Here is a 24,231-nt window from a genome sequence, read left to right on the forward strand (position 1 = left end):
TGCTTTGGTATGTGAGTGGGGGATGGTCTTTGCACTTGAAGGAGGTGATAGTGGAAGATGCAAAGGAGGAGAATAGAAGAGGATAATGGGGAAGACAGGGGGTCTCCAGTGGACTGTTGCCGAAAGGCAAACTGAAAGCCCACAACCCCTCAGCCTGCAGGGTCATGGGAAAGATAAAGACTGAGGAGGGGCCTCACTGAAATATAAATCACACGCCACAGCAGGGCTGGATCTCAAAAACATAATATTGAGTGAAAAGAAAGCATCACAGAAGAATAACACAGTAGATTCCATTTACATGAATTTCTTTTTAAGTACCAAAAGCAAATATATTGTACAGGAATGCATACCTAGGTGGTAACACTGTGAAGGAAACAAAGAAATGACACACTGAAATTCAAGACGGCAGTCCCCTGGGCTGCCTCTGGGAGAGAGGCAAGGAGATGTTTTGGAGAGAGGGGACCACAGGGGACCTCAAAGGTACCAATAAGTTTCCACTTCTTAAGCAGGTAGTGGGTACTCAAGTGTGGTTACAAGTATATAATACATATCATTTTGCATGTAAGATATACTGAGGTTGTTTTTTGTTTTTTTTTACTGAGGAGGATTCACCCTGAGCTAACATTCATTGCCAATCTTCCTCTTTTTGCTTGAGGAAGATTTGCCCTGAGCTAACATTGTGCCAATCTTCCTCTATTTTGTATGTGGGTCACTGAAACTGCATGGCGGCCACCAAATGGTGTAGGTCTGCACTGGGGAACTGAACCCGGGCCACCAAAGCAGAGTGCACCAAGCTTAACCACTAGGCCATGGGGCCAGCCCCAAGCTTTTAAACATATATATGAAACAATGAGCAGCACGAATAAAATAAACATGACTTGTTCATCAAATTCTGAAGTACTAGGAAAAGGTGGCACCTGCTGGAACTTGCGGCAGGTATGGTTTGATCAAATAAAAGGAAGTCTCATTTACCAAGGGGACTATGAATGTTCAGTACTTGCTACTCACTGATCTCACCTCCAGGACAGGGATGGGCAGTGAAGTCTTAGACATCTGACTAGGAGAGGAAGCGCAGTGTCTCGTGCCCAGGGCTGCAGGGCCGGCGGCTGAGAGTCCTGTAGCAGAAGCAGGGTCCTGTGGATGTGTGGCCCATGCTAGGGTCAGCAAATCCAAAAGGGGCAAAATGGGAAGGGGGAACCAAGACTGGGAGCCAAGCAAGTGGGGCAAAGAGAAAGGGGGTGATCTGAAGGGGCCAGACTGTAGGAATTCTCTGAGCTGAAGTTGGGCCCTTTCTGGGAGTAACGCGGATCAGGTCTGTGGCAAAGTGCTGGGGGTAGACCTGACATGAAGCAGACATCAGCCCCAAAGGTGACACCCGAGGAGCCCTAGATGGCCAATAACAGCCCCCCTGGGGCAGAGTCTAAGGTGGTCCCAGTAGCCACACGCCCTCAGAGACATAAGGGCCCTAGAAAGAAACCGTCCACCCTCCGGCTCAACGTAGAAATCCCTCCTCCATCCTGTCACACAGGTCCCCAGGCTCTGAGTATTCCAGTGGCTCAGGACCTCTTGAAGGATCCTGTCCCATTGCAAAAGTCACGCTTTACAGACTGCAGCGGCCAGGGGAGGCTGAGGACCCGTGGCCTGATCGCGGTTTGCGCCGTTAGCCTGAACAGCAGCCGGTACTTTAGCTGCCGCCAAACTTCCATTCTGGCCTGCCGTTAAATATCAGGAAAGATCGGCAGAAGGAGCACCAGCGGATGGTACGACGCCACCACCTCGAGAAGAAAGAGCTGCAGGCCCGACCCAGGAGCGACCGGAAAGGAAGGAAGCAGCTGCTCCTCGACGTGGCCGGTCTTGAGGCCACAACGGAGCCCAGGCACCAGCAGGAACTAGAGAAGCTCCAAAAGAATTTTCCTGATGACAGCAACCTCGATTCTGTCACTGAAGATCTTGCCAAGATGGATCTCGAGGCCCAGCCGCCCCGCCTCTCAAGGGCACAAAGAAGGCGCGAAAGACGGGGCGGCGTGAGAGGATCCGGGCCCAGCTTCGCCGTGACCAGGGAAAGAAGCTTACCGCCATCCTGGAGGCCACGACTCGAGAGATGGAGGAGATCCAGCTGGCGGCCACTGCACGTGCCGCGCCGTCCAAGACCAGCTGGTGTCCTTGGGAACGGGGAGCCCGCGGCGCCGCCCGCCGACGGCCTGAGGAAGCACGGCGGCGGCGACTTCCGGCCCTTCTTCAGCGACTCCGAAAACGGCGACGCCGACAGTCGCGACGACTTCCTGGGTTCCTGCGACATCGTGCGAGCGCGTCGTGGGGAGGCCCGCTCCGCCGAGGGCCTGTCGCGCGTCCTGCGGGCCCCCATCGAGGGGATCCAGGCCCACTCTCCCGTCCCCGTGCCGGGCAGGAGCACGCCAACACGCCGCGGCTCCTCCGCGCCCTGCGCTTCTCCCGACCCGGGGAGCGCCGCCCCGCGCCTCTTCCAGGCCCTTCTAGGCCCCATGGTGCTGCGCAGCCCGCCGCCAGTGCTGTCGCCGTCGCCGCCGCCGCCGCTGGAGCTGAAGCCGCCCCTGCGTCTCCTCAGTAGGCTCCATTTTTTCCCCCTTTGGTTTTCTGTTTTTTCTTCCTTCCCGCCCCGTCTTTCTGCGTCGTCGCCGTGTAGCCGCCTCTCGCTCCTTCCTCACTGCTTTCGCGGTGAGGGACCCGGGGCCCCTCACGAGGAAAATCCCTGTACTGTGCTCTCTGAGGACAGTAGGTTTGATAAGTTCTCACCACTTCTTACCCTGAAGGGCCTTTGCCTCCCTCATCCATGAGAATTGGTCATGTTGCAAATAACTGGGGGGTAAAAATTCAAACTTGGTTTGATGCATTCTTTTTTTTCTTTTCCTTTTTCTCCCCAAATCCCCCCAGTACATAGTTGTCTATCTTAGTTGCAGGTCCTTCTAGTTGAGGCATGTGGGACGCCGCCTCACCGTGGCCTGACGATCAGCGTCATGTCCGCGCCCAGGATCCGAACCCGTGACGCCCTTGGCCACTGCATTGGAGCGCTCGAACTCAACCACTCGGCCCGGGCGGCCCCTGATGCATTCTTAACTTGAGGAAAATCAGTTTAGCTCGGAATCTTCAGGTTGTGCCATTGAAGCCGGGTGCCTGAGGGGTACTGCAGATAGTAAAGCAATTTGCTGTTTTTTCCTGTTAACTTGAGGGGTGACTTGGTGTCTTGAGGATTTGTGAGCTCCTTCTGCGGAAGAAAGAGAACGCCCTCAGGGAGGTTCATTCCGCTGGCCGGCCCTCAGCAGCCTTGCCCCGGGAGTCAGCTTTCCCAGGGGCTTATGGGAAGTGACCCCTGTGTTTGCCGGAAGCTCCTCCCGGCCAGCCCCTAGCTCCATAAAACCCCGCTGCCTTCTGGTCTCCCGGAGGCGGCTTTGAGGGAACCCAGGCTCCCACCTACCCGTTTGGGCCAATGGGAACAAATCTTTCTCCGCCTTCAAGCCCTGATGTCTCAGGCTTTGGCTTACTGTGCGTGGGGCGCGTGAACTTGAGATTAAGAGGTCGGCTATCACCATGAATATATTGGATTCCTTAGATGGAGTTGGAGTTTATGTGATCGAAGTGCTTTATGAGTGCCTTTTGCTTAGTTCTTTGAAAAAAATATGTGTCGTGGACTGTTTCTCGGTTTGCTTTTTCTTAAACTGGGTTACTCAGGAGATGTCTCAAGTTACAAACAAGAGCTCCCCTGCTGCTTTGTTTTTTCTTTTCATAAAAACTTGTGTGGTTCCAAATTAATTTTAGTTGTTTGCAAAATTCTAAGTAATAGCATTTGTTAAATTTAGACATTTAATGTAAGTGTTAAATATAGGAAGTAAATTTATATAGACTGATAGGCTAGATAAAGTTTAAGATGTGAAAGATCTCAATTTCTTTTATTAAAGATAGGAAGGGATATGACTTTATTCAAGTAGTTGATCCATTTAATTATATCTGCAACTGGTATGAAGCAAAAAGAAAAACTGATATGTAGCTTAACTTACTATAGGGGGTCAGATCTGAACTAGTAAGTTCCCTTTATTCTCAGAGGCATAAAAGGGTAAGATTTTATTCAAGTTGTTGATCGCCTTTATTATATCTACAACTGGTATGACGTGTGAAAGGTGTGAATTTAGTAATTTTCCTTAATTCTTAGAGATAGAAAAGTATTAAAAAAGAGATTTTAAAAGGTAAAAAAAAAGTCATGCTTTTTTATCACGTTCTTTGTTGTGAGCCTTCTCTGCAAATTTCCCTGATGCGGTCACCTCTGCTCTCAGGAAAATGAGCCAAGTGACTCTTGGACTCACCAGATTAATAGGACTGTAGGTCCAAGCCAGTAAGCAGAGCCACTAGGGGGATGGTATAGTGAACACAGAGATGTGCCAACTTGACTTCCCCTCAGAGAAGGACATGCTGCAGTCAGCAGACAGCCTCCAGCTCCTCTGGGGTTGGCCAAGAGCTGCCTCATCATCAAGACCAGGCCCACATCCGACAACTGATCACAAGAAGGATGTCTAAACGCTGGCCACTGCAGCCTACCCACCTACATATGGGCCATATAGGTTTGTGGGGTCCACTTTGTCAGGCTTGCATCTCAGCGTGATCACTCCCTCTGCCCAACCTTGCTTCGATTTCCTGACCTTCACAGGATTTATCCATAACAAATGTCCTGCTTGCCAAGTTCCAGCTCAGCACCTGCTTCCAGAGAGCCCTATCTGCTACAGAAGGGGAGACTTGACAACAGATTAAACCAAAGAGGAGGGGCCGGCCCTGTGGCTGAGTGGTTAAGTTTGCACGCTCTGCTGCGGCGGCCCAGGGTTGCACCGGTTCGGATCCTGGGCATGGATATGGCACCACTCGTCAGGCCATGCTGAGGCAGCATCCCACATGCCACAACTAGAAGGACCCACAACTAAGATATACAACTAAGTACTGGGGGGATTTGGGGAGATAAAGCAGAAAAGAAAAGAACAAAAGAAGATTGGCAACAGTTGTTCGGTCAGGTGCCAATCTTTAAAAAAAAATAAAAAACCAAAAAGGAGGTGGTTTGGGACCCACTAGCAAAGAAAAAAAATACTGCTTCCGTTTGCAGATACCTTATTCACGGCAGCCTTCACTAAGGGTCTGAGGTTTCCCTTAGAGCTCCTTCAAAGCAAACAGGAAAGGATTTTATTTAAGAGAAAATCCTCTGCAACTCTCCAACTCAGGCCTGTTGCTTCACTGAACAGTCCGGAATGGGCAAGACTGCAAACATGCTCAGCTCCCTGCCCCTCGTTGAGGTTGGAAGAGCTTCCCATGGGCCGTGCCCATCATCCCTCTTCTGTTCGTTGGTAAAAGAATGGGATTTGCCAGCACAAACCAGCAGAACAACCTGGCAGTTTCCACTACTTGAAAAGAGTTTCCTTTCAAGTTCAGTTTCCTTTCCTGGTCCCAGAATCTTTGAAAGCAGCAGATCTCTGGTTCCCCCTCTTCTGGACCCATAGTACTGATTGCTCTTGCCCCGCTTTGTGCAGTTAATTGTGCACTACTGTAGGACAGTTCTCAGGCTGCTGGCTGGCCTGGTTATTTACTTATCCCTTGCATTATTATTTTCTGCTAATGACAAAACAGCCAGCTCTTCCTGTGGGCTCCTCATCCAGATGTTTTATAGGACGAAGACTGTGCCAGGCCTCCTCCTAGCACCTCCTCCTTGGATGACTATTGAGTTAAATTACAAGGAGTGATTTTTAATCCTTTCTTTTAAAATGACGTTTATTATCATCAGCTCGTTTTTTCTGACTAAAAAAGAAATTCATTGTATTAGTTTCCTATTGTTGCTGTAACAAAGTACCACAAACTTAGTGGCCTGAAACAATACAAGTTTATTATCTTATAGTTCTGGAGTCAGAAGTCCAAAATGGTTCTCATTGAGCTAAAATTAAGGAGTCAGCAGGGCTGTGTTCCTTTTCTGGAGGCTCTGGGAAAGAACCTATTCTCCTGCGTTTGCCAGCTTCTAGGGGTCGCCGGCATTTCTGGGCTCATGGCCCCCTTCCATCTTCAACAGCTGATAGAGTCCTTCTCACAGGGCATCTCTCTTCTGCCTCCCTCTTCCACATTTAAAGGCCCCTGTGATTACACTGGGTCAGGTTATCCAGGATATCCAGATTATCCAAGATGATCTCCCCTTCTGCATGTCAGCTGATTAGCAACATCAATTCCATCAGCAAACTTAATGTATTTTGCTCTGTAACCTAACATATTCACTGACTCTGAGGATTAGGATGTGGACATCTTTGAGAGGTCATTAGTCTGTCTACAATGTATATGTTCATTGTAGAAAATTTAGAAATACAGAAAAAGCATAAATGAGAATATTTAAGCCACTTCCAATCCCTCTTCCCAGAGATCACTACCAACAGTTTAGTGACTATTCATCCAATCCTTTGTTCGGTGCTTATGTGTTTTTTTCCTTTGTAAACTAGGTTTGAATAATATTATATATATATAGAGTTTAGTAATTTTCCTTAATAATATGCATATATTTTCATGCTATTGAATGTTTTTGCTGTGTTTCATTTTCTAATGGCTATCTAGCATTCTACTATGTGGATATACTATAATTCATTTAACTAACTTAGTTAATTCTCTATTGTAAGACACATAATTTATCTCTGCCTTTTCTGTTTTTTTGCAAGGGAAGATTTGCCCTAAGCTAACATCTATTGCCAATCTTTCTCCTTTTGTCTTCTTTTTCTCCCACAAAGCCCCAGTATATAGTTGTGTATAGTTGTAAGTTCTTCTGGTTCTTCTGTGTGAGCCACTGCCACAGCATGGCTACTGACACACAAGTGGTGTGGTTCTGTGCCCAGGAACCAAACTTGGGCTGCCAAAGTGGAGCAAGCTGAATTTTAACCACTAGGCCATCAGGGCTGGCTCATCTCTACCTTTTCTTTATGTCTAGTAGCCCTGTGGGTAAATGTCCCTAAATCTACATCTTTGTACAAATTCTTAGGACACATTCCCTAAAGGTACCCCAAAGATTGGGTGACCACATCATTTATCCTCCCAAGCAGGACATTTTTGAGAATGAAGAAGGGAAATCTTAAAAATTAACAGTAACTAATAACTAACAATAAGCCAGGACTGACCTGGGCATGATACAGATTGCCAAACTGGCCTCCTGAAATGTTGCAATGATTCACACTCAACAGCAGGCTCCAGGTATCCTTGCTTGAAGCCCTTACCAAGATTGCCAGTCTTCCCCCACCCCCAGCACCAAGCCCATCTCTTCCTAAAACTGAAAACCACACCGAGGCAAATGCCATTCTAACTCTCACTGGAGAGGTGGCAGTGGCAGGCCTGTTTCTTATGTCAGGGAGAGGACAGCTAAGTCATTCTTTGCCCTGGTTGCCAATGACTTGACTCTGAGTGAGTCTGTTGTGGCTTCTGATCCAGGTATAGGCTGGATTAGCTTCAGGGCAGCAGTGACTGACCTGCCGTCTCTATCCACAGGCCCAGGGACAGGCTCAGCCAGAACAGGAACCTTTCCACAAGGCCTTTCCCAGGCCCAGGCAGGTGTGCCCGGAGAACCCTGTAACAAGACATATTACCTGAGCAAACTTACCTGACACACTTACCCAACAAACTTACCTGAGCAGGAGACACTAAACCCGAAGAGCCAAGGGCAAGAGCTTGGAGCTGCAGTCAGCCGGTTTCCTAACAGGCAGAATGGTACAAGGAAAAGGTTACACTGTCTCATCAGAGGACTTCCTCTTGGCTAGAACCCTCTGAAACCATTGACTGTCAACAATACACCCAAATAAAGCAGTTGCTGAAACCACAGAAACTAAAAGACTAAACTCATTGTGAAGATGTTTTCTAACATTCGATTGGGGAGGGTTTTTTTGGTATTTGTTTGTTTTTTTATTTTGGTAGAGATCGTTTGAATTTGGCCACTGACTGTACAAAACGCTGTCTGGGAGAAGACCCGGGCCCCTGCACCAGGCTGCCTTGCTCAGCTTCTGGAGATATAAATGGACATTGTGAATACAAACACTGAAAAAAAGGTATCAAGTCCTCAGGCTTCTTGCCGCAGCCATTTCTGACCTTCCCAGACAAGTAACCTGATGAAGCCAGTCACCTTGTCCACCTGGAGGCCACTCAAGAAACATTTGACTCATTCTCACTGACTCATATGCTGAAAAAGCAAAGCGAATGGGCCCTGATAGCAATCTAGTTTGGAGCAGTTTTACTTGTAAGCAACTGGCTCCCTGCCTATAGAGAATATAAGCCTGCCGAAATAAAGAAAAAAGCTTAGCACCCCTCTCCCCGCCCCAAATAATGTTCCAGGTGATATTTTGGCAGCACACCTGCAAACTGTGCTGTTTGTTAACCTGGAAAATGAGCAAAACACACCTGGGAACTGTACTCTGTTTATTAAGTGAGCAAGGGGCAGAGCAGGCGCTCCTGGAATATGAACTGGCTAATAACCAGATCTCTAAAATTTGGGTGTGCTCTCTGAAAGAATTGCTTTTTTTAAAAATTTCAACTGTGATGTCTTAGTGGAAATGTTCATTTGGAGATCTGGGCTATTTGATATAAGCAAAGGCAGAGTTGCGGCATCACTATTGGCCAGAGAAGGGAGCCTGACAATTTGGGGAAAGAAAACACTGGCCCAGACAGTGAAGTGTGTTGGATTTCTCACATCAAAAGTCAGCTTCTGGGGCCAGCCCGGTGGCACAGCAGTTAAGTTCCCACGTTCTGCTTCTGTGGCCCGGGGTTCGCCAGTTCGGATCCCGGGTGTAGACATGGCACCACTTGGTACTCCATGCTGTGGTAAGTGAGGGTTCTGAGGTCTCCTTTGTGTTTTAGCCTAAGGAAAAAGCAGTCAGTGGCTAGCGGATGGTGGGTGGAGCTTGCAGTATTTTTCTAAGATTTTTGTAGTGGAGGAATAAATCTCCAGAGATGGGGCAGGGCCCCAGGCTAATTCCAGGACTGTAGGATAAGGGCTATGAAAACATCACAAAGGTGACTTCAAAGCTCCTGCACGAATCTGCATGGGAAGGGGCCTGTGGAAGCTCAGATGTTAACTTTGTACGAAAGGCCCTCTTGCTGTCAGATGTATGTAGGTGTCCCACATATAAAGTGGAGGAAGATGGGCATGGATGTTAGCTCAGGGCCGGTCTTCCTCAGCAAAAAGAAGAGGACTGGCAGCAGTTAGCTCAGGGCTAGTCTTCCTCAAAAAAAAAAAAAAAAGTCAGCTTCTGGGGCCAGCCTGGTAGCATAGTGGTTAAGTTGGCACACTCTGCTTCAGCGGCCTGGGGTTTGCCAGTTCAAATCCCAGGCACAGACCTGTGCACCACTCATCAAGCCATGCTGTGGCAGGCATCCAATGTATAAAATAGAGGAAGGTGGGCACAGATGTTAGCTCAGGTCTAATCTTCCTCAAAAAAAAAAAAAAAAAAAAAAGGTCAGCTTCTGTATCCAGAAGGATAGGAGCCAGAAGGTCCTGAATTCAAACCTAGAGCAAGGCCTCTACACATGCTCTCTGGGCCCTCAGCAGGTAGATTTCTATAAAATATCTTTGAATGCTAAAGACAGGGATAAATGTCAGATCTATTCTTAGACCCTAGACTCTAGAACCCTAGATTATCTCATGTGTGTTATCCCCTATAGCTGCTTACCCTGGAGCCACAACCCCAAGAAGAGCCACACAGACAGCCTCAGGCCTTTGCAGCCTTTGCATTTGCAATTTCTTCTTTGCTCAGATACCCACTTGGCCTATTCCCTCACCTCGTTCAGGGCTCTGCACAAATGTCACCTGCTTATAAACGTTGTGCCTGATCAATTATCCTGTCTGAAATAGCCTTACAATTCCCCTGCTTGATTTTCCTTCATTACACCTGTTATAGTTGATCCTCCATATCCACGGATTCTGCATCTGCAGAGTCAACCAAACTCAGGCCAACTAAGGAACTTGGACATCCTTGGATTTTAGTATCCCCCAGGGGGTCCTGGACCTAATCACCTGTGGATTCCAAGGGACACCTGTACTACTTCCCATTATGTGATTATTTGCGTGCCTAATCTCTCTCTCCCTATTTGAAATGTAAGGTGCATGAATAGCGATGTTTTTATTTACACCCAAGTCCCCAAGTCTTAGGTCAGTGCCTGACACATAATAAGAGTACAATAAATATTTGTTGAATGAGTGAATGAATCTTAAAGTTAGTGTTGAGTCAAAGACCAATCAGCAGGCATTTCACCAGGCGAATATGGCCTCACCCGAGGGGTATATGGAAGAGGTGCAGAGTTTGGAGTGGCCTTGGGGATATGTTGGTGGGAGGTGCGGATAGCTAAGATCCACGGCTTGTGCCCCTGCGGTTGCAGACACCATGGGTGGACACAGCCCAGGGGCTTGTTCATTCTGTTTGTTCCATGCCTCCTTCCTGGTTGACATCAGCTCTCATCAACCCCTGGCAGATCACAGCCTGGTAGAACTGGAAAAGTCTAGAGAAATCTTTTGACTGATGAGGAAACTGAAGCCCAGAGAGGCTTAAGTGCAGAGCTTGGGCCAGAACCCAGGTCTGTCTGACTCCCAGTCTACTGTTCTTTCCAAAATACAACACTGCCCTCAGAAATTCCTGAAGCCCTCTCTAGTGGGAGGAAATAATTTCGTGAAAATTGCTCTTTAAATCTTTAACCAGGGGCTGGCTCCGTGGCACAGTGGTTAAGGTCACCTGCTCCACTTCGGCGTCCTGGGGTTTGCCGATGTTTATCCTGGGTGCAGACCTATGCACCACTTGTCAAGCCATGCTGTGGCAGGCGTCCCACATATAAAGTAGAGGAAGATGGGCACGGATGTTAGCTCAGGGCCAGTCTTCCTCAGCAAAAAGAGGAGAATTGGCGGCAGATGTTAGCTCAGGGCTGATCTTCCTCAAAAAAAAAAAAATCTTTAACCAGTGGCCACTCTGAAGGTAGAAAGCAGGCTTTACACTATATTTCTTCTGACTTTTTATATTGCTCCATCAAATGACAACTCTGAAATTTCTACAACAGCATTGTTCAATAGAACTTTCTGCAACAACAGAAATATTCTATTTCTGTGCTGTCCAGTACAGTAGCCACATATGGAGCTGTTGAGCACTTGAAATGTGGCTAATGTACTGAGGAAGTGAATTTTAAATTTTACTTAATTTAACTAATTTACATTGAAGTACAAATAGCTGTATGTGGCTAGTGACTACTGCTTTGGACAATGTCATTCTAGAAACATGTATATAGAAATCTTACTCTCGAATATGGGGAGGAGAGGAGGAGAGGGAGAAAGCAAGTGAACGGTGCGGGACCTGGTTGTAATTCCTCCTCATAGCCACAAGATGGCACCATTGCTCAGAGTCTGTACTCTGAAAAGCAAATGGGGCTGGTATATCCTCTTCGGCTGGTTTGGTATTCCTGGCTCCCCTCCCTCTCTATCTCCCTTCCTTTCCATCGTCTATCTTCTTCCCCTCCCCATCTCCCCTTCCTCCCCCTCTCCCTCCCTTCTTTTTCAATCCTGAGTTACTCACTTTCTGTTGGATTCACCGATATGATAGCAGAGGCCCTCTTGTGAAGCTGAGAGCAACAAAGATCCCTGAGATTGGTATTTGGCTACATGAAGCACAGCGGTTGGCTCATTGGGTGTGACTGGAACGGCTGAGTCCACCTGCTTTTTCTTTTCTCTGGGCCCTGCAGTTACTGCCCTGGATCTGGCCCTGGGGCTTGGGAGGCCTTCAGGGACCATCTTGTTCACTCACTCTTCCTCTTACCATGTTCTCCCCACCTCACAAAAACACTTATCTTGGCAGCTCCTGCCCTTAGATCCGGTTCTAGGGCTCATCAGAATGTCTCTAGAGAAACTATAAACACATAGAGAATGTCTCCTGGTGAGGGTTCTGAGGTCTCTGTGTTTTAGCCTAAGGAAAAAGCAGTCAGTGGCTAGGGGATGGTGGGTGGAGCTTGCAGTATTTTCCTAAGATTTTTGTAGTGGAGGAATAAATCTCCAGAGATGGGGCAGGGCCCCAGGCTAATTCCAGGACTGTAGGATAAGGGCTATGAAAACATCACAAAGGTGACTTCAAAGCTCCTGCACGAATCTGCATGGGAAGGGGCCTGTGGAAGCTCAGATGTTAACTTTGCACCAAAGGCCCTCTTGCTGTCAGATGGCCCTGCAGCTCTGCACACCCCTAGGGACCATCCCCTCTCAGTGAAGTCAGGATTCGACAGGGCCTGGAGGACAAAGACAGGGAGGGCAGAGCCCAGAAGTTGGGGTCTGGTTCTAACTGGCCTTAAGAGCTGAGGCCGATTTCATCTCTGCAAACTGAGTGATCATGGCAGGAGCTGACCCTGCTCCCGTCCACCTCCTCCCCAAACCTGGTCAAACACTGACACAGCTGTTTTGCAGGGAGTGGTGAGAATTACTAATGCTGGAAGGTCACTTAAGGTCATAATTACGACAATATTAATTTCTAAGGATTAAGTGACTCATTTATCTCTGATATATACAGGGATCAAAGAAGGGTATTTATAGTTTAGAAACAAACCTCCCATTCTTTCCCCTGCTGTAATATATAATAAAAAGCTCTGTCAAAATTGACTATAGTGGAACCGTTTTTAAATGGATTCAGAGCTGCCTTTCCAGAGAAACTGCTTTGCCGTCTTGAACCTTAGACTGGGCCAAACCTTTGGACTGGGCCAAAACAGCAATTGTTTTACAAGCAATTGTTTGAGAAGTAGCAGGAGAACAGACATCCTGATTAGAAAGACTGAGGATTGTGGACTTTCTGAAGAAAGAGTCAACAGTCAATCAATGTTTAGCCAAGACTAGCTCTCTGCCTCCAACTCAATTAAAATTCTTTGTACTACAATCTCTCTTCTTTGCCTTTAAAAGCCCCCAACTTGGCCTGGCCCGGTGGCGCCGTGGTTAAGTTTGCACATTCTGCTTCGGTGGCCTGGCGTTCCTTGGTTCAGATGCCTGGTGCAGACTGACACACCGCTTGTCAAGCCATGCTGATATGGGGTCAGTGAGCCAAGGAGTTGAAAGAAAGATTTCTTGGACTCTCAAGATCTGGCAGTAGTGCTCTTTTATTTAGAGAATAGTGTGGAATAGCATGGGGACAGGACCCATGGGCAGGCAGGCTGCTGCGTGGGGACAGGGCCCACGGGCAGGAGGAGCCGCTGCTGCTGCCCCCGCTACTGCTGCAAACCCGGGTGGAGAGTAAGGCTAAATTCAAGGCATAGGTATGCGAGCCATCTCTTTACAAGACAAAGGAAAGAACGTGTAAAAAAGGTAAAATGGTATCAGTGCAGGTGGGGTCTGGCCATTGGGTGGTCCCACAACTTTTAGATAAGAATCAAATCGGATTAAGTAAAGCCAGAAGCCACCACCCTAAATCAGTTACATGAAGTTGCCAGACAGTAACCAGCTTAAGTCCTTGCCTTCCCCATTAAGAGTTTCCAGAGATAAGGCCATCCTGCCTTCCTCCTGGTGCAGAGGGGGAGGTATGGAGATTTCCTTCACCAATGCAAATGTCTCTCCTCAAAGGGCAAGCTAATTCCACTCCTCGGAGCCTGCTTCTCATCTGCAGTTTTAAAATTAACCAGCCTAAAATCCTCATCAATGCCATGGCTTTTTATATGTATCCCACATATTAAAAAAAAAGTAGAGGAAGATGGGCACGGATGTTAGCTCAGGGCCAGTCTTCCTCAGGGAAAAAAAAAAAAAGAGGAGGATTGGCCCCAGATGTTAGCTCAGGGCTAATCTTCCTCAAAAATGAATGAGTGAGTGAGTGAGTGAACGAATGAATGAATGCCCCTGACTCTACTCCCTAGCGGGACACTATTTGGGTTTCTACCTGAATCTGTGCTCCCAAAATTGCAATTCTTTGATCCCAAATAAACGCTTTGCCTCTTAATCTGCTTTCTGTTTTTGCAGGTTGACAGCTCGCAGGCCTCCTTCCTCACCTGTCTCTTTCCTGCCCATCCTCTCTGTCTTACTTGTCCCTGCACAAAAACCAACCCTCCTCTTCCTTCTACTATTCCTTTTCCCTTTTTAAGAACCACTGCAGGTCAAGCTGCTCTCTGCCCATCTCGGAGAGTCTTGGCTGTGACAAATAAAAATGGCAAGCAATAGGATATATTGGAGAATATGAGGAAGCCATTTGGTGTAAACCTAATTCGGCCTGACCTTGTCTTTCCAAAAGGGCCTGACCCAGGCGTTGAGCATGCACTGTATATCTGCTTTAGATATTCCCTATGGCAAGAACAAAGGCCCTTGAGATAAAGGTGAAACTTCCCTCCTCCTCCCAAAGTTGGCATTCCCTTAAGGATTAAGCATCTTTCCTTAGGCTAGAAACTGATTGCTGCCTCACCTGTCACCACCCAGCTCGAGACAATAGACTTGCCTCCTGCTACGCCCTCCGAGATAGCAGACCACTACCTGCTGTGTCCATCAAGCGCTGTGCTGACAGGGCAATCTTGTGACTATTGTGGTAGGGACATTTCAATCATATGTGAAACATCCTGTGTGGGGGTATATAACCACTCTGTGCACCCCACTTCTTTGGTGCCCTTTCTTCCTTCAGGAAGAAAGGCCCCGGGCCATGGTCCTCAGATTTCAGCTCAGAATAAGCTCCCCCAAATTTTCATTTATAGATTGGTTATGGATTATTTTCGTCAACAGCTGCAACTGTGCTATGGAGTGAGTGGTGCTGATCCCTCTGTCCCTGGGGAGGGCATGAGGCCCCCTGACCTCAAGCAGGCCCAGGATGGGCATTAGGCAGGTGCTCCCTGGGAATTTATCATCTTTACTTTTGGCTAGGTATGTAGAACAGTGCCAGAGTCAGACTGCTTGGGCTGGCTAGAAACCTGGCCCTGTCATTTATTAGCTGTGTGACCTTGGGTGAGTTACCTTACCTTTTTAAAAAAGCCTTAGTTTCGTCTGTGAAATAGGGATAATAATAGCATCTAAGGCTGGATTATGAGAATTATAAAAGATCAAATACGTAAAATGCTTAGTACAGAGCCTGATACAAAACAATGCCAGTTACTTTTGTCAGTACCTCAAAATTCTCATTTTATTTCGAAGAACTTGTAGTTGGAATGCAAACTGAGTCCTTTCATGTCTCTTTCATGCTCTATTTCAGCACCTCTCAGAGATGCTGAAGTGGGATGCATGGGGCCCCACCAGCATCCCAGACCACCACCGTAACAGGAATCGGATCATGTGTGGGGGTGGGAGGAGTGGGGGTGGTCCTCAGCCTTAAGTGGGCTGTGAGATGGGCCCAGGTCAGTTTTTCAACCTCACTGTGCGGCATCATCCCGTGCATTTTAGAATGTTTAGCAGCATCTCTGGCCTCTACTCACTAGGTGCCAGTAGCAGCCTTTTAGTCATGACAATAAAAGATGTCTCTATACATCACTACATGTCCCCTGGGGGGCCAGAATTACCCTTGGTTGAGAACCACAGGTCTAGGCAGATGGGGGACTGGGGGGCATCCCTCGGGGAACCTGGCTGAGCCATGGTGAGGAGGCAGGAATGAGCATGATCAGAGAGGAGACCCTCCTGCCCAGGCAGGGTTCAGGCCAACTCTCTGGATTGAGAACAGATGTTGGCCTTGGAAGATGAACGTGTCTGCCCCCCTCCCCCACCCCCCATGGTTTTCTCCAGTCAGGATGTGGCCTGGCTTCCTCAGGAGGCAATGCCCTGGTTGGATGTGGACCTCTGGATTCCTTGTAGCCAGAACTCAAATACATAACCCTGTCCAGCCCCAGGAGCCTGGCCAAGCAGCAGTGCCCCAGTGGCACAGAATGCTTACTGAATGGACATGGGTCAGTTCTAAGCTCAGGGCAGAGTGAGGGGCCAGGGCGCCTGGGTGTGAATTCCTACTCTGCTACTCTCTCCCTGTGTGACCTTGGGCAAATTGCTTAATCCTTCTATGCTTTACGATCCTTATCTATAAAATGAAGACAGAAACAGCATTTACCTCAAACAGGGTTGTTATGAGGATTAAATGATTTCATATTTGTAAAGTACTTAGAACAGAGCCTGGCACATAGCAAGCACTAAGTGTTTCTTAAATAAGTCAAAACCCGAGAAGAAGCTGCTACAGAGCAGGAGATGCAGCCTTCTGTAAGTCAGAGGTTGCCCCTGCTGTGACCTCAGGTCTAGCAGTTGTGTTTCTGTGGGGCCCTGGCTGTCTGCCCCTGGGGATTGAGGATGTGAATCCCTGGGGCATCGCCCCTGCAGAGGTGGTTGTTCTCAGGGAAAGTTCATTTGACCAGAGAGAAAACCCGGTGCAAAGGCCTCCAGAACTTCCCACTTGACAGCCCCTGGGGATTTCTTTGATTTGAGAGCGTTGGGAGGAAAAACTTTTCCTCTACCAATTTAGGTTCGAGGGGTGAGGGTAGGGGCCAGATTAACAGGAGAAAAGACAAAGTTTGTGCACATTTTGAGTACAGTAGCTTCTCTGAATAACCAGAGGTAAAGGTTTAAATACCAACTTAACAAAAGGGAAGGTTAGGGCTTCAAAGGGTGGAGGGTTTTGATGAAGCTTGTTTACACAATTTCTTTGGGAATGTCCGGGTGCCCAAGGTCAGTGCCTCCCTGACTGGAGACTTCCCCCAGGGAGTGGGGGTGGGGTTGTGACAGCTGACTCTCCTAAAGCTCGGTGCTAGTCAGATAGGGAAGTTCAAAGGAGATTCCTTCTGCATCTGCTGTTGGATTATTGGTCCCTTCAAGGGAAGTACCTGTGAGGGAAGGAACAGGGGTGAGTGGCTGTGACCTTCTGGAAGCCCTAATATTTCTGCCTTTCAGAGGAGGCAAAACTCCAGCCAGGAAGCCTCCCCAAACACACAGCGGGAAAAACCACTCGGAGTTGCCAAGTGCTTTGTGTTAGTTCTATGTAGGAAATTACCCTAAAACTTCACAGCTTAAACAACAAACATTTAGCATCTGTAACGGTATCTAAGAGCCAGGAATTTGGAAGCAGCTAAGCTGGATGGTTCTAGCTCAAGGTCTCTCAGGAGGTTGTGGTCAAGATGTTGAACAGGCTGCTGCCATCTAAAGGCTCGACTAGAGCTGGAGGATCCGCATCCAAGATGGCTCCTCTCATGGCTGTTGGCAGGAGTTCTTCACCACATGGACCTCTGATAGGGCTGCTTGTGTGTCCTTACAACATGGCAGCTGGCTTCTTTCAGAGTGAGTAATCGAAGACAGAAACTAGTGCAGAAGTTATAATGTCTTTACTGAGCTAGCTTCAAAGGCATATGCCATCACTTCTGCTGTATTCTGTTGGTCATGCAGATCAATCCTGATAGAATGTGGGAGCTACACAAGGCCTCAATGGGGGATACACCAGGCCGTGAAAACCAGGAGGTGGGCCTCACTGGGCACCACCTTAGAGGCTGGCTACCTCAGCTTTCAGTTCTCCCTCCCAGAAGAATGTTCACCTGGGCACTGGGCCAGACGTCAGCACACCCTTGCAGAAGCCTCTCAGACAGCAAACCCAATGCACTGGGGTGAGATTTGCTGCTGCTACTCAGTGTCTCTCTGCCTCCTCACTGAACAGCATACCCACTCAGAATAGGGTGAGTCATCCCCATGGCGGAGCGAAGGCTACATGCAAGGCATGGGTAGGAGAAGCACTGGGCTCCTGAGCCCCTCTTTGAGTCAAGCCTGGGAGATAAAGCCTTCATGCCAAAAAGACAAGATAACAGTAAGGAAACATGCAGTTGTAAAAGGTTGGCAGAGGAGAGGGACATGATGGGGCTTGGGTATTTCTGCAGGCTTCAGGGAGGAGATAGGACATGAGTTAGTCCTAGCACCTAAGGCCCTTCCTGAGCCCCAAGTCCAGATATGGTGAACTACTGACAGCTTCCCACTGCTTCCTACTGTTGTACCTCCCAGCCATTGCACATACTCTTCCCTCCAGCAGAAATATCTTTCCCCATTATTCCCCTTCTTGTTAACTCCAGTGATCCTTTCAGACTCAGCTCAAGGAACACCACCTCCAAGAAGCCATCCCTGATACCCTCCCATCTGAAGTAGCTGCCTGCACCCTCACCCCTCACAAATCTCTGCCATGCTTGACCACACTGACTGCTTGCTCCCCTCTAGACTTGAATCTCCTTAAGGGCAGGTGACAAAGTCAGATTCAAGTCCTGTGGGGCCTAGCACAGTACCTGGTGCATACTCAGCACTGAATATGTGTTTGTAAAAGGAAAGGAGGGAGGCGAAGAGGAAGGGAGAGAAGAAAGATGGGCTCAGGAGACAACATATAACTCATCATCTTTCTTTCTTCCCTTAATTCCCCAAGAGTGGGGCTTCAAGCAAAATCAGAGCAATTGGCCAGAACCACTCTCTTCTGCCCCTCCACATCCCCCCAAAACTAAGCTGGACAGTTCTAGCCTCGATCATATAACACTCCGTTGGTAAATAGCTTTTGACACTGAATGCACATAAAAAGGAGGGCTGGAGGAGTATTTGTTCCTAGGATTTCCTGACTTTGCTGGAGGAGCTTGAGGCCAATAACAGGATGAAACCACCCCATGGTGACAATCTCTGTGGGAAAATCTCATGATCCGGCAGGTTCCCTGAGATCAGTCAGCAGTGCTGGAAGGAGGCTGAATGTCTGTGATCAAACTGACTCTAGGCCACAACATGGGGTGACCCCAGAATGAGATCAGCCATCAGAGAAAATCACAGAGGCCTGAAGGTTCTGGGACGCCAGACTTCCCCTGGAGCTGCCTGAGGCCACCCTCTTGCCCCACTCCGCCTGGACCCCCAAGTGATAACCCTCTCTGCCACCTGGGCACACATTAGACCTGCGGTTATTCATAGCCCCTCGCTCAAGTTCTCTTTCCACCTGCATCAGGTTAATATTTTAAATATTAACTGATGTTTTGTTTTGGTTTAGTTTTTTGTTTGCTGAAAGCTCACGTGCTCAGAATGAATTAGCCATACTCCTTGGTTCAAGGCACATCAGCTATATTATTAGCATATACTGGGCTCACTTTTCCTTTAATTACTTGATTTTTTTGATACCTTCACCCCATCAACAATCTCATTTTCCTCCTCTCACCGTTCCTGTGATTTTGTATGTTCTGCTAATCTATATTTCTATATTTTTATTGTATCCAGGACCAGTATTGGTATTATTTTGTGCATATTTTAAAAAATATGCTTAAGTGATCTTTTGGTATGCATATCATTCTCTTCTCATTTTTTTCCAGTCAAGGTTGAGATTTTGAGATGGCTCCAAGTTGATATAAGTGAATATGGACCAGAGCATTCCTTTCATCTGATGAATAGTATTCATCATTTGTGTGTAACACGTTTTATTTATCTACTTTCCTATTAATAAACTTCTAGGTGTTTCCAAATCTTTGCTATTACAAGCAATTCTACAAGAACATATTTACACTTGTTTCTTTGGGGGCCTGGGCAAGAGTTTCTCTGGTCTCAGTGTCCAGGAGGCTGGGTTGTGGGATCTTGTCTGTATTCTGTTTCACTTAACACCTCTAAGCTGCTTCCCAGAAAGGTTATACCAGTTAACATTCCCGGGAGAGTTCCTGTTTCCCTTCACCTTTGGCAGCACTTGATATCATCCAACTGTTTAATATTTGCCAATCTGATAGGCATAAGATCTATCTCTACATCTTAACCAAATTTTCCCCAATTTTTCCTTCACACTCCATCTGGGAGTAGGGGGATGGAGGAGGGAGAAGTGTCTCCTTCTGACTCTGAGTTTCAAAATCCTGGACTCTAGGGGGACCAAAAAGGATTCATAGGACAGAAAAAAGATTTGGGAGAAAAATATCTTGAAAAGGAGAGGAAGAGCAGGCAAACCCTTTGGCCCAGCCCCACTTGGTGGCTGGGCTGGTTGAAGGAGAGTGTTAAAAGGAAGGAAAGGAAAATTCCCATGGATTGCAAACCAGAATGCTGATGAGCTGAGGCATGTACCATAAACAGAGAAGGTAGGCCCGGTTTAAGGGCAATAGGGAGTGGTGGGGACTGTGGTTCCCTGGACAGCAACTTGCTGTAACATTTCTCAACTCTGCTAGTTGTTGCAATGTGGAGGTCTGGCCTAGGGTTAGCAGATCTTTCCATTTTTCCTGGAGAATCCAAAATCAGAATTTTTATGTGAAAGCTAGGCTTAAAAAAAAGTTACTAGGGAAAACTTTAAACATATTTAAAAATAGGCAAAATAGTATAATGAACTTCTGTGTGCTCATCACCAAGTTTCAACAATTATCGACTCATGGCCAATTTTGTTTCATCTGTAACCCCACCCACTTTCCCCAATCCTGTTTTTTTTTTTTTGTTTAGAGGGTGAGAAAGATTGGCCCTGAGCTGACGTCTGTACCAATCTTCCTCTGTTTTTTATGTAGGACACCGCTGCCACAGCATGACTTGATGAGCAGTGTGTAGGTCCCTGCCTGGGATCTGAATCAGTGAACCCTGGGCCACCAAAGCAGAATATGTGAACCAGAAAAATAACCAGTATACCACCGGGCTGGCATCCATCCTGAATTATTTGGAAGCAAATCTTAGACTCATCATTTTCTTTGTAAAGATAAGGACTCATGTTCCTCAATATAATACAATACTATAACTAAATAAACCCCAATAATTTCACATGAAATAGCCTGTCAGTGTTAAAATTTATAATTTTCTCATGAAAGTCATAAATGTTTATATTATTTTTTATAGTTTGTTTGAAACAGGATCCAAACAAAGTCCACACATTGCAAGTGATTGATGTTTTTAAGTTTCCTTTAATTTTGTTCTCCCTCTTTTTGTCCCTTTGCAATGTATTTGTTAAAGAAGACAGGTCCTTTGTCATGTAGAGTTTCCCACAGTCTGGATTTTGCTGGTGTCATTTAACATGCTCTTCTGTTTTCTGCATTTCCTGTAAATTGGTATTTGGATTTAAAAGGTAAAACCCTCATTAAAAAAAATGTTCATAATCTTTTCAAAAGAATCTTTAAACACTATCTGAGTCAGACAAAATACCTTGTGGACTGGATTTGACCTGTATGCTACTAATTTGCTGCCTTTGGCTTGGATGTTAGTGGATCATAGACAAAAGGATTCAGGGACCTCTATCCGGAGCTGAGCCCCAGGGACAGAGCCAAATCCCAAATGAACATGTAGGATCTGAGAGCAGGAGACCCTGTGCCTCCCTTTCCAGACAGAATTCCAGACAAAGAGGTCGAAAGACCCCAGAGAAGGGAGAAGGGTGTGCAGTTTGTTGAGGCAGACAGTCTGGTATGGCCTGGCTAGGTAATTCATGAGCACTCAAGAGTAGCACAGAAGTAGAGAGATGCCCAGTCCTCAAGGATCCTGCATCTCCATAGCAACCAAGGAGCATCTGCCCTGCCCCGACCCTCGTGCCACTGGAAGTGCTCCAGAACTAGACAACCCAGGGAAAAGGGGGTGGATTCTGAGTGGCTGGGATGAAGATAAGGACACCTTGATGGAATGGGAGCCTGTACTAGAAGTTCAGTTAGAATCTGAAAACAGAAGCTTGGGTTTCTTCCTCACTTGAGTTTGTGGACCGAGGTTTGTACCCACTATACATAGGAGCCTCCAGGGACCCCTAAGAACCCCCTTGCAGCACGCCTCAGAGCCGATGCATTTGGGCACAGTGGTCCCTTCTCTGTGGGAGAACTGGCTAGAGGAGATGAGGGGGACTCTTGGAAGCCACTAATGATACTGGAAATTCTCCTTTCCCTTCCTTCTATTTATTTTGATAGAAATATTCATCTAACTTTCTGGATTTTGTCATTTTAAAAAGACATTTGAGAGCCAGCCCTGGTGACCTAGTGGTTAACATCTGGTGCACTCCACTTCAGCAGCCTGGGTTCGGTTCCTGGGTCCAGAACCACATCACTCATCCGTCAGTAGGCATGCTCTGGCAGCAACTCACATAGAAGAACCAGAAGGAATTACAACTAAATATACAACTATGTACTGGGGCTTTAGGGAGAAAAAAAAAAGAGAGAGGAAGATTGGCAACAGATGTTAGCTCAGGGCAAATCTTTCCCAGCAAAACAAAAGCAAAATTTGAGTATACCTCATGATTGATTTACTAATAGACTTTGTTTTTCAATCTAAACTGAGCTCTTTGTTTTTAGTATAACTTTGACTATATTCATTTACTATTATTTTTAGTCATTTCCTGGGTTCTTTTTTTTTTTCTTCAGATTTTATTTTTCCTTTTTCTCCCCAAATCCCCCCAGTACATAGTTGTATATTTTTAGTTGTGGGTCCTTCTAGTTGTGGCATGTGGGACGCCACCTCAGCGTGGCTTGGTGAGCGGTGCCATGTCCGCGCCCAGGATCCAAACCGACAAAACCCTGGGCCACCAAAGCAGAGCGCGAGAACCCACCCACTCGGCCACAGGGCTGGCCTCCTGGGTTCATATTTTAATTTTTATATTTCCTTGTCTCTTTTCCATTATGTGTTTTGCTTATTTGTATTTTGTAAGTAAGTATGTGTTGTAAGTCATATTTTTTCAGCAGCAACAGGCAATTAACTTAAAACAAATAAAAAACATTTTCTTTTCTATATTTAGCCATAACAACAATAAGAACTTCTAACTCCCTTCTATGAGAAAAAAATAATAATTTTGCTTTTCACTGCCTACCAAATAAAGGCAAAAATATGCAAAAGAATGAAAAAGATCATGTATGATGTAAAAGACATATTTAATAATAAGATTTTTAAAACATTGAGTATATATGACTCCAAAGTATATTAGAAAAAACATAAAGCAAAAATGGGTATAAATACAAGGAAATGTTGGTTTTGAAAAATAATTATAGTTAGAGATTTTACTGTCCTATCCTCAGTCAGGCTTGAGTTTAGCTGCATAATAATAGAAGTGCAAATATGGCAGCTTAATCAAATGAAGTATTTTTCCCAAGCAACAAGAAGTCTGCAGAAGGCCTCCAGGGACGTGCAGAGGTTGTGGAAGTTACCAGGCTCCTCCTAACTTCATGCTCTGCTGCAGTGTGCTGTTCTTGATTTTGAAGAGAGGCAGAATATGCCACCCCAACATATGCCATTTTGGCATGAAGATTATTTTGAGCTAAAGGCAAGTGAGAATAAGTAAGTATTAGGAAAACTCTCTGCCCTCCCCCTATTTACTTAAAAACAGGACAGAAATTTGTAAAGCTGGCCCTTCTCTACCCGGAAGGACAGGAGTCAATCACTGGAGACAACTCTAAACTCTTATCAGCCCAGAGACAGCACTGGAGGAATCTACATGACAAACCTTGCTAACTAACCCTTATCTTCCATTAGTTGCCCTCATATATTTACCCTCCTACAGTTTGCCACCCAAGAAACTGAAAGTCCTTTTCCTTCCTCTTGTCACTTGTCTAAAATTTATTCTTGTCTAAAAATGTATTGTTATTTTGTTAAGATGCTGTATAAACCCAAGTTGTAACTATCCCTTTGAATTTCTCAACTCTGAGTGCTCCCATGTATATACATGATGCACAGGTTAATAAACTTCTGATGGTTTTTCTCTTGCTACTCTATCTTGTCAGTCTAATTGACAGAGCCCCAGCTGGAGAACCTAGAAGGTAGAAAGAAAAAGAAAAATTTTCCTCCCCTGCAACCTCATCATACAAGATGGCTGCTGTGCCTCTAGGCATTGACTCTACATTTCATGCAGGAAGAATGGGAGGGGTTGAAGGGGGAAGTCAAGTGCCAGCTGAATTAGTCTCTCTTAATTAGGAAAACAACAGCTTTTCTGGAAACTCCACCCAGTAGCCTCTCTTTTAGATCCCATTGGGCCTCAATTAGGTTACTACTAGTTGCAAGTGAGGTAAGTAATTTTACTTGGGTACACTGCCATCCTGAACAAAATTAGAGTTATCTTAGTAAGGAAAATGGAGAGAACATACATTAGATGATATATCAAGAAGCAGCATCTGTCCCACGTATATCAATAAAGAATGTTATGGGCTGAACATTTGTGCCCCCTGCACCCAATTCATATGTTGAGGCCCTAGCCCCCAGTGGGATAATATTTGGAGGTAGTGCTTTGGGAGGTTATTGGGTTTAGATGAAGTCATGAGGATGGGATCCTCATGTTGGGATTAGTGTATGAAGAGGAAGAGAGATTTCGCTTTCCTTGAGCACTCTCCAAGGAAAGGCCATGTGAGCACACAGAG

The 24,231-nt window shown here is 46.4% G+C and overlaps 1 protein-coding gene across 3 annotated transcripts in view; it reads left to right on the plus strand.

The window, feature by feature from the left end:
* The first annotated feature begins 234 nt into the window (after positions 1–234).
* The window catches only part of LOC139075552 (OTU domain-containing protein 6A-like), a 36,099-nt gene continuing 12,102 nt past the window's right edge, over positions 235–24,231 (plus strand). For 2 of the 3 annotated variants that reach the window (XM_070572591.1, XM_070572590.1), the window contains exons 1-2: positions 235–2,583; positions 22,975–23,158. In XM_070572591.1, coding sequence (XP_070428692.1) covers positions 1,758–2,583; positions 22,975–23,042 — 894 coding nt within the window. In that variant the 5' untranslated portion in view covers positions 235–1,757 and the 3' untranslated portion in view covers positions 23,043–23,158. Of the gene's footprint in view, positions 2,584–2,930; positions 4,229–22,974; positions 23,159–24,231 lie in introns of those variants that run through there. The other variant, XM_070572592.1, reaches the window with a different exon arrangement.

The sequence above is a fragment of the Equus przewalskii genome, chromosome 14 (genome assembly GCF_037783145.1).
Source record: "Equus przewalskii isolate Varuska chromosome 14, EquPr2, whole genome shotgun sequence".
NCBI classification, from domain to species: Eukaryota; Metazoa; Chordata; class Mammalia; order Perissodactyla; family Equidae; genus Equus; species Equus przewalskii.